Source organism: Opisthocomus hoazin, chromosome Z (genome assembly GCF_030867145.1).
Source record: "Opisthocomus hoazin isolate bOpiHoa1 chromosome Z, bOpiHoa1.hap1, whole genome shotgun sequence".
NCBI lineage: Eukaryota > Metazoa > Chordata > Aves > Opisthocomiformes > Opisthocomidae > Opisthocomus > Opisthocomus hoazin.
The window spans coordinates 81022514-81032695 of NC_134454.1; the positions used below are offsets into that span (position 1 = coordinate 81022514).

The window sequence follows — 10182 nt, forward strand, 5'->3', positions numbered from 1 at the left end:
TGTAGTGAGGCAGTTGTTGGTCTCTTCTCCCAGCTAACTAGAGATAGGATGAGAGGCAATGGCCTCAAGTTGCATCAGGGGAGGTTTAGATTAGATATTAGGAAAAATTTATTTACTGAAAGAGTGGTCAGACATTGGAACAGGCTTCCCAGGGAGGTGGTTGCGTCACCATCCCTGGAGGTGCTCGAAAAACACGTAGCTGTGGCACTTCAGGATATGGCTTAGCAGCCATGGTGGTGTTGGGTTGATGGTTGGATTTGATGATCTTAGAAGTCTTTTCCAACCTTTATGATTCTATGATTCTATGAAGCTGACCATGAGCCAGCAGTGTGCCCTTGTTGCCAAGAAGGCCAATGGTATTCTGGGGTGCATTAAGAAGAGTTTGGCCAGCAGGTCGAGGGAGATTCTCCTGTCCCTCTACTCTGCCCTAGTGAGGACCCACATAGAGTACTGCATCCAGTTCTTGGCTCCCGAGTTCAAGAAAGATGACGAACTACTGGAGAAAGTCTGGAGGAGGGCTGCAAAGAGGATTAGGGGACCGGAGCATATCTTGTATGAGGAAAGGCTGAGGGAGCTGGGCTTGTTTAGCCTGGAGAAGTGAAGGCTGAGAGGCGATCTTCTAAATGCCTATAAATATCTTAAGGGTGGGTGTCAGGAGGACAGGGCCAGATTCTTTTCAGTGGTACCCAGAAGCAGGACAAGGGACAACGGGCACAAACTGAAGCACAGGAAGATCCATCTGAACACGAGGAAGAACTTTTTACTTTAAGGGTGATGGAACACTGGAACAGGTTGCCCAAGGAGGTTGTGGAGTCTCCTTCTCTGGAGATATTCAGTACCGCCTGGATGAGGTCCTGTGCAGCCTGCTCTAGGTGAAGCTGCTTTGGCAGGGGTGTTGGACTAGATAATCCCCAAGAGGTCCCTTTCAACCCCTACCATTCTGTGATTCTGTGGTTCTGTTGGGAGACCTAGGCTTTTATCCAGTGTGATGGCACTGATGTGCATTCTCATAGTGCTGTGGGTTTAGCTAAGATGAAGTCGCACTGGACTACTCAATGTATTTGGAAATGTCACAAGACCACTTTTCCTCTGAAGACGTTAGTGCCAAATGGAAAAAGCAGACAGGGAGGTGGGAGAGAGAAACAGAAAATCAAAGCAAAAGAGTGTGGAAACATGAGAGAGATCTGTGATTTTTCTCTATGGATTTGCAGGAAATCTTTGGTAGAGCCAGGAACAGCACTTAGCTCATTTGCGCATCACTAGGAAACTTCAGCAGTGAAACCCTCTCTGCTCCTTACCAAACACCTAGCCCTGCCAGGTTCAAGGTGAGAGTCCTTCCCCAGCAGACCAGATTTCACTGTTTCATGATACAACCACACGGGCAGCCCTTGTCGTGGGCTAGAGCTGCCCTGGGCAGCAGGATGGATTGGGTGAGCCTCAGAAGGTCCTTGCACCTTGTATTTGTGATTCATTACCTCTCTGTATTTGTGGTCTGAATGCCCCTGCTGTGGAAGACTTCTTGTTTGGGGTGCTCTTGTGTCTGGAGGTCAGATGAGCCCAGCACGCTGCTGTGCTACACAGGAATAAGTCTACCTGGAGCCATATCTCGCCCAAGGAGCTGATACTTCAGCTGAGAGGGGGCACAAGGGCATTTCAGTTCTTCCTTGCCGTCCGTGAAAAAAGTCCCAGAGGACCATAAACTAACTGACTGTGTCCAGTCTGGTGCAGTTCAGACATACAGAGAGTATCTTCAGGGTAGGGAATGGCTTCAGTGAGGCAGTACATCCCCATAAAACTTGCACACGGGGCAGGGAACCTTTGGGCCAATGGCAGGCTGATGGCTGCTGCTTGGCATTATCTCATCATGAGATCTCAGGGAATGGAAAACCCACTATAACATTACCTAAGCTGTGGCCAGGCTGTCTCATAGCCACGTCAATGTATTCTCCCTGCTGGCTGGTTTGATTTAAAAACCAGAGTTACACTAGAAGACTTTCTTATCAACTTCCAAGTGTTTGTTGTCAAAACCTGCACCCTGGAGGGCCTGCTTTGCAGCTCTGACATATTCACCCCAGGAACCGTTGACTGAGCCTGCTCCAAGGTGTGCATTGGCAGTCATTTTGCAAACAGAAGCTTCATGCCAGCTTGGAGAGGAAGCTCACTGCTTTGCCACTGTCTGCTTTGCTGCTGTATTCAGGGCATAAGAGCTCCTGACTGTCTGATGGGAAGGGAGATGGGAAACCAGCCAGCAAAAACTCAGCCACTGGCCCTTGCTGTGCTTAGCTTCTTTGGGCCTAACAGTGAGAGCACAACAGGGCTGTTCAAATCGTTTCTTCTTCATCATTCATATGTATGGCAGAGGCTGAATGTTGTTCAAACAAAGTCTGCACTGGAGACATACCTGATAGACCCCAGGCAAGCCAGTCTTTCCCCACAGGCTGCATACTCTAGACTGGGGAAAGACAAACAGCATTACTCATGTGGAGGAAAAGGCAAAACTTGTGCTTTAAATAAAAAAAAAAAAAGTGGTGTTACTGCTCTGCAGTTCTTCAGAACACTTCCCCAACGTTCACTTCCCCAAAACACCCTGTTTCCCTCCAGTTTATAAAGCCTTGTGGCACACAGTGCTGTGTTCAGCAAGACTTGGCAGCTCCCTGTGCTTACATCTGATCAGCATGAAAGTTTTCCTTGGTGTCAGCTTCTTCCTGGCTTTCTTGGACCCAGGTGAGTTTTCTGCTGGGACCTGCAGGTCTGTGAGACATGGAAGTGGTCTGGGAATGGGTGCTCCGCGTGTGGGGCCATTCCTGCCACCTGAGCCGTAGGAACCCCTCATCCAGGGGGTGCTTGCACTGCAGAGGTGTGACTGGTCTTGGGGGATCTTTGGTGCTATGAGCCAATGTGCAGATGAAGCTGGAGGCACTTACAATGTGAACCTTCTGTCTAAGCTCCCGTGGTGGTCACTGGTGATCTAGCTGGGACAGTCACAGGAGTGACTCGGGTTACTCTGAGGCAGACAGACCTTTGGTCATCTGAATCAATCTCCAGCCACCACTTACCACAAATTTAGGGGCTCATTTATTTCCAGGGTCATGTGACATTTTAAACATTATATGTTATTTCAGCTGTCCTGCAGCTCTGCTCTTGAAGAGCACTGGTGTCTTGGAGGTCTTGTCATACCTGCCACCCCATGTAGATTTCACAGCCACTCTAAGGTGCCTTAGATGGCACCTGGGTTTAGGGAAATGACACATGCCTCGGACCTGTTCATCTTGTAATCATGCTGGACCCTTGGAACCCAATGAGAATGTGTCAGGGAAGACATGCTGTTTGTCTTCTTGCTGATGAACATTTTATTCCTTTCTAAGTGTTTCACGCTGTCTGATATTCTGATCTGCTTAAGGTGTTCCAGCAGGCAGTTGGTAAAGTGGTTTCCTCTCATGACTACAAAGAAATATGCCATTCCCCAGTTTGTACATAGCACAGTCAATACCCGCTGGCAGCCTCTTGATCTCCAGACCTTTGGATGTCCCTGCTTACTTCAAAGAGAAGATTTGGGGCCTGAGAATCCAGGGACACCTGAATGCCTGTCAGGATGGAGGGGTTTGTGGGGATGCTTTCCTTAGCAACCCTGGGAAAACCAAGCAAACATCATTGCACAGGAGACAAGGGAGACTGGCTGGGTATTGGTGGCTAAAATGTAAAATGCTGTTCTAAAACGGCTTCCCCTTGCTTGCCCAAAATCAAGTTCATATTAGAATAAATAAAAATAAAAATAAGAAAAAAGCTCACTAATTGAGCAATGAGACAGGGCAAATAAGGAAAGAGGAATGTGAAAAGTGCTGATCAAATGCTGAAACAAACATCAATAAAAGGGGAACTGAGATCCCTCATTACTGCTGCAGGAGGTGGGTGCCCTGGCAACAGAGTATACAGAGAAGGCAGAGTTACTGAATGCCTTCTTTGCTTCAGTCTTCACTGTTGAGGCTGGCCCTCGGGCATGCCAGTCCCTGGAGGTAAGAGAGGAAGACTGGCGAGAGGAAGACCTTCCCTTGATTGAGGGGGATTGGGTGAGAGATGATTTAAGCAAACTGGAGACCCACAAATAGATGGGCCCAGAAGAGATGCACCCAGGAATGCCAAGGGAGCTGGGAGATGTCATTGCTAAGCCAGTCTCCCATCATCTTTGAAAGGTCCTGGAGAACAGGAGCAGTGGCTGAGGGCTGGAGGAAAGCCGACGTCACTCCAGTCTTCAAAAAGGTTGAGAAGAAGGACCCAGGGAACTGCAGGCCAGTGAGCCTCACCTCCATCCGTGGAAAGGTGATGGAGCAGCTGCTTCTGGATGTCATCATTAAGCAAGTGGAGGAAAAGAAGATTATCGGGAGGAGTCAACATGGATTCACCAATCATGCCTGACCAATCTGGTAGCCTTCTATGATGGCATGACTGCCTGGGTCAATGAGGGGAGAGCAGTGGATGTTGTCTGCCTCGACTTCAGCAAGGCTTTTGAGACTGTCTCCTGTAACATCCTTGTAGGGAAGATCTGGAAGTGTGGGCTAGATGGGTGGATGGTGAGGTGGATTGAGAACTGGTTGAATGGGAGAGCTTGGAGGGTTGCCACTGCAGCGCAGAGTCAGCGAAGAGTTGAATAGTCTTGTTCAACTTCTTCATCAATGACCTGGATGAAGGGATGGAGTGTACCCTCAGCAAGTTTGCTGATGACACAAAACTGGGAGGAGTGGCGGATACACCAGAAGGCTCTGCTGCCATTCAGCGAGACCTGGACAGGCTGGAGGGTTGGGCGGAGAGGAACCTGATGAAGTTCAAGAAGGGCAAGCGCACCTGGGGAGGAATAAGCCCATGCAGCAGTACAGGCTTGGGGCTGACTTGCTGGAGAGCAGCTCTGTGAAGAGGGACCTGGGAGTGATGGTGGACGACAAGCTGACGATGAGCTACCAGTGTTCCCTGGTTGGCAGTAAGGCCAATGGTATCCTGGGGTGCATTAAGAAGAGTTTGCCCAGTGGGTGGAGGGAGCTTCCGCTGCCTGTCCACTCTGCCCTAGTGAGGCCGCATGTGGAGCTGTGCGCCCATTTGTGGGCTCCCCAGTTCAAGAAAGATGATGAACTACTGGAGAGAGTCCAGCAGAGGTTGACGGAAGATGCTGAGGGCACTGGTGCATGTCTCATATGAGGAAAGGCTGAGGGAGCTGGGCTTGTTTAGCCTGGAGAAGTGAAGGCTGAGAGGCGATCTTCTAAATGCTTACAAATATCTGAAGGGTGGGTGTCAGGAGGATGGGGCCAGACTCTTTTCAGTGATGCCCAGTGACAGGACAAGGGGCAACGGGCACAAACTAAAGCACAGGAAGATCCATCTGAACACGAGGAAGAACTTTTTACTTTGAGGGTGACAGAGCACTGGAACAGGTTGCCCAGAGAGGTTGTGGAGTTTCCTTCTCTGGAGATACCCAAAAGCCACCAGGATGAAGTGCAGCTTGCTCTAGGTGAAGCTGCTTTGGCAGGGGGGTTGGACTAGATGACCCACAGAGGTCCCTTCCAACCCCAACCATTCTGTGATACTGTGATTCTGTGATTCTGTGACTGCTGCCCAAGGTTGTGTCTTCCTTCTTTCACCAGGGACCTCTCTTCAGTGTGAGGTTTGTCACAGCATAGGAAAAAGTTGCTCTGGCCCCATGAAAACCTGTAGTGGCAGTGAAGATACCTGTGGTGTTATTCTGCACGAGGTCATGATGGGTAGGTGAGACATCCACTATGGTCACTGTGTGGCAGCATGGCTTTTGGGGTGGGGCTGGGGGATGCGTGTCTCTCCTCACATCTGTTACTGCCCTTATGGTAAGTCCTTGGATAAGCTGTTCATTTTCCTTTTCACTGACAGAGGACCCAGAGATGGGTTGGGAAAAGTTCTCTATTCCTTTATCTCGAGCAGCAGTTTCCTGCTGGGAGGGCTGTGTTCTTAGTTGTGGAGGGGAGGACTGAGGCAGTGTACTGCGAGGAGACAATAGCTTTTAATTCTGGCCAAGGTGAGTAGCAGGGTCGGGAGGCTGGACCATGAGGGACTCTAGTCTGCTGGTATCTAGCACCAAGGGTACACTTGCCATGGGTGGAGGGAGAAACTGGCCTGCATCTGACTTTCTTCCTCGAGCAGGGAAGGGGACACCACGCAACCTGGTAGCACCACCAGGGCTGAGCTATCACCATGACCCGATGGCTGACAAGCCAAAAATGGGTTCTGAGCCTTGACACAATTGCGTGCTTGGTTGTGTTAGTGGCACGGCCTCGGTCATCGCCCAGCTTCAGTAATGTGACTGTTGGCTTTTAGACCGGAAGTGATCTCTTATCCTTCCAGTTTTGGTGCTGGCAGCTGCACTGCGTGTCTTCCCTCTAGTTTTGCAAAGCCACACTTTCTCCTCACATCACTGGTGGGGCCTCAGTAGTCTGCACTGTAACTGATCGGCCGCTTGTTACCCTTTTTGGGTTTGGTTCAAGGGAAAAACTAGACTTGCCTGTGTCAGAATGCTTGTGGCTGTGATTGACTGTGTGGTGTGCAGACTGTGCATGAAGAAACATGGGCTGTGGGTCAGATGCGCATGGGTCACCCCAAAAGCTCTGTGGCTGGGGAATTCTGGCTAAGGTGAACATCTGCAACGAGGCCAGTTGGCTGTGAGGAGCTGTGCTCTCCTCCTGCCTTTAAGCACAGTGCGGAGAAGGAGAAATTCCTCACTACTGTCTCAGATGTGACGGTACCCTCTTTCCTCTGAGCGCACCACCAGGATCACCCATGCTGCTTTTGGAGTGGCTCTGCTGTCCCCACACCCTTCTCAGGCTCCAGTGCAGCTGCTTAGCAGTTGCTGCTGTAGGAACTAATAGGAGAAGAAGAGAGCTACCTTGTGGTTAACAACTTGGTGCTGCCTTCCACTTTGTTGCAGGGGGGATGGCAATCCCTTCGTCCATCAAAACCTGCCTGCCATCCAGCATTTGCCAGATTGGCCCTATCACCATGAACTACGGCAAGGTAAAAGCAAGGAGCCACTTGGCTTGCTGCACAGGTGCTGACTGTCGAACGATCTCTGTCTCATGTAAGCTCTCTTTTCCCTTATATATCGACCCTCACTATCTGCCCCGTCCTGAGGTGAGGCCTTCCAGGCTAAACCATCACCTGGCTCATTCCTCCTGTTCCCTCATTAAAACTAATTATGGCCCATCTCTTTCTTTCCAGTGCCACCAGAGGACAACATACCTAATGGATACCAGTGTCCCGCCTGCTACAGCGTGGACTCCTTCCAGTGTGGTAACGAAACCGTGAACTGCACTGGATATGAAACCCAGTGTGTTGACCTTGCTGGGTTAATGAATTCTGGTAACTGCCTATTATTTGGGGCTGTCTTTCATCTCTTTGGTTAAATGGGTGAAACCAGTCTAAGGTGAAGCATCACAGAGAAATAAAAATGGGCAAAAATTGTGAAGTTAAAAAAAAGGAAGAGACATGGAACTGAAAGGGCACATGCTTAAAGCTGATAAAAGGGTGTGCTTTTTTTCTTCCTCCTTCCCCGTCATGCATGTATAGCTGTTGGGATTCCTCATAACATGGCATAACTGAGGTCAAGAGCAGAACTGGACTCCTGAAGCAATCTGATACATGGGCATGTAACAAATCTGACCAAAACCCTGAACCTGCTGGCCCTAGCTAGGATGCATGAGGATGCATCTGGTTGTAAGCCAGTTGCTTACTTTGTGGAGGTTCAGGTGAAGTTAATACAGAACCGTTGGCTCTCTCATGAGGTGACTCTGGCCACTGGAGAGAGGACACTGTTTGTCATATTGGTGCCTATGCTCCTAGAGAACCACGGACACATCTCTCTCTCCCCATTAACACTGCAGTTGAGCCTTTGGGGTACACAAAGGTCTTACCATCGAGGTAACTCCAGCCTTTGAATGGCTGTGATCATGAGCAGCATGTAACACTCTCCTTCAGAAATCTTTTTCTCAACTCATGAGCTGAAATTAGAGAGAGAAAAATAGACTGCAAGCTCCCTGGTCACTGCCCTTTCCTCCCCTTCCGCAAGTAAAAGACTTCCATATTTTACGACAGTCCCACTTCTGCTGCAGCAGGCAGGAAAAGTAACATGGAAATTAAGAGCAGCGGCACCTGCTGTAGAAGCAGTCTGGAAAAAAATTCTCTTGTGTATGGTTATGGATGAAGTTTCTCTGGGTTGATAATATTGCCAGCCTGAAGGTCTTTGCTACACACTTTATAGATGTGTTGTTCAAACCCTGAATTAGAAAGTGTTTCATAGAGCAACATGAAGGAAAACAAGAGTTTTCTTAGTCGCAGCAATGGAAGTAGTGTGGTGGAATTAATTCAGTGTATCATTGAAATAAAAAATGCTCCTAACTTGTCTTGACTTGATTATCGGCCACTATTAATAGAGGAGACCTGTGCAGTGCAGTGAGCTGTGCAGAGGAAACAGTGATGTAGGGGAGCAAAGGAAGGTGAGGAACTAGTGGCGTGCCCTTATACATTATTTGTATTTGAGTTAAGGAAGTCCATCAGAATATTCCAGAATTCCATAGCATCTGCAGCAGAGAAACATGAGCAGTGGAAGCAAAAGCAAGCAACAGGAAGAAATATATCTGAATGGGGAGTTAGGCACCCAGCACTTTCTCGGGTCTCCTTCTCAGGTAGATGCTCCAGTGTTGGTAAAGGCCAAGTTCAAGTTTCAGGCTCCCACTCAGTAGACATATGAGCAGGGTTTCTCTGTTGGTTTGGCTAAACCCCGTAAGGCCTTAGAGAATGGACTTATCTGAATAAATGACTCAGCCTACAATGTCTTTGAGATTTCTCACCCGCATGTCAAATTTGGCTGAGAGACAGTCATCCAGTTCAAATGTCATGAGAAGGTCACAGAGAGAAGGAGACAGTGAACACCCGGAATACTGTCTCAGAGCCCCAGTTTCTTTAGGAAGCTAGGCAAGGTTTGAACAGAAGAATCTTTGAATGAGAGAAAAAAAAATATTTAAAAGCTTTTCAATTTTTAAATGTAAAATGTTTAGATTTAAAAGAAGAATCTTTATTCAGCAAAAAGGAATAAAGGACAAACCCTAAACCTTTTGTATTTCAAGTCAACCAAGGTGACCTTGCCGCTTCTTCAAATTGTTTCAAGGGATGGGAACAGACAGGAATGGGTTGGGGAGTTTGGAGCCAACAGGACGTAAGGAATGGACAGTTCTTGGAGTGGAAATGGGGACCTCTTTGGCCAGGGAGGGAATAGCTATGGAAACTGGTTCCCCTGATGCATGGTATGTACTTCTTCTCCTGTGTAGGTGGACTGTCTCTGAAAGCTGCCATGAAGGGTTGCACTACCATTTCTGAATGCAATATTGTAGGAGATGGAAAAAACAATCTGGGGATGATGGACATAAAGTTAAGACGGTTCCAATGCAAACCAGCTTCTGTTTTGGCCAGAGTGACTTCTGGGTTTGCCCCTCCAGATGTCCTCTTCCTCCCTGTACTGTCAGGATTCATCCTGGAGAAGGTACTTTTCTGACTCTCTCTAGTACAGGGTTAAGCAAAGCCCACAACAAAGTCCAGATGTGGTTTGCACTGTGTCCTGTTTGCTGTGGCTTCTCCTGTGTGGGGAGTTTGTTTAGCTCTTGTTCTTTTGTAATTTCACAGAATAAAGACAGTACTTACACTTCTGTCTCCTCATTGATATAATCAGATTTAAAGCTGCATAGGTTTAATTGTGGCTGGTTTTGTGTTACATTCTCTGAGTGCTTTGTCCACACTGGCACCAGGGGAGACTTCATGAGGTGCCCATACACTGCACAGGCAACAGCAGCTTTCAAGACAGCCTTAGAGTCTACATCCACTGTCTCAAGATAAGGGATAAGTTTCAAAGCCACTTCTCCAGACTCTGAAAAGGACTGGAGATGAGTTCCTGAGAGGTTCACTCTGGTTAGAGGTAACTTGCCCCTTTTTCCCTCCCTTGTGTGCCATTTGTTCCTGGTAGGAGTTCCTCATCTCCAAGGGCTACTTGTGGTGTCTGGGCAGCCCTGAAGTAGTCTGTATTTCAGAGGAGAGTCAGCAACCCTTTGCTACAAGCAAACTGCTCCTGGCAAGATAGCCTTTCTCCTCGTGTTTTTTCTTCTTACCTTACTTGACATTCTC

The 10182-nt window shown here is 48.4% G+C and overlaps 1 protein-coding gene across 2 annotated transcripts; it reads left to right on the forward strand.

Moving 5' to 3' along the window:
• The first annotated feature begins 2608 nt into the window (after window positions 1-2608).
• LOC104327328 (phospholipase A2 inhibitor gamma subunit B) lies at window positions 2609-9694 on the forward strand. Of its 2 annotated transcripts, XM_009932229.2 has the most exons (5): window positions 2609-2724; window positions 5631-5747; window positions 6941-7090; window positions 7231-7371; window positions 9336-9694. In XM_009932229.2, exons 1-5 carry the CDS (start codon window positions 2676-2678, stop codon window positions 9557-9559), a joined length of 681 nt encoding a protein of 226 aa, XP_009930531.1. In that variant the 5' UTR covers window positions 2609-2675; the 3' UTR covers window positions 9560-9694. The 2 variants fall into 2 exon arrangements, with proteins under 2 accessions (XP_009930531.1, XP_075267606.1); XM_075411491.1 differs by lacking the exon at window positions 5631-5747.
• The last annotated feature ends 488 nt before the right edge of the window (window positions 9695-10182 follow it).

Coding starts and splice junctions, on each gene's coding strand:
- LOC104327328 (XM_009932229.2), top strand. CDS start 2,676: ATGAAAGTTTTCCTTGGTGTCAGCTTCTTCCTGGCTTTCTTGGACCCA. Junction 5,748..6,940: donor TCTGCACGAGGTCATGATGG/GTAGGTGAGACA, acceptor ACTTTGTTGCAG/GGGGGATGGCAATCCCTTCG. Junction 7,091..7,230: donor TCGAACGATCTCTGTCTCAT/GTAAGCTCTCTT, acceptor CTTTCTTTCCAG/TGCCACCAGAGGACAACATA.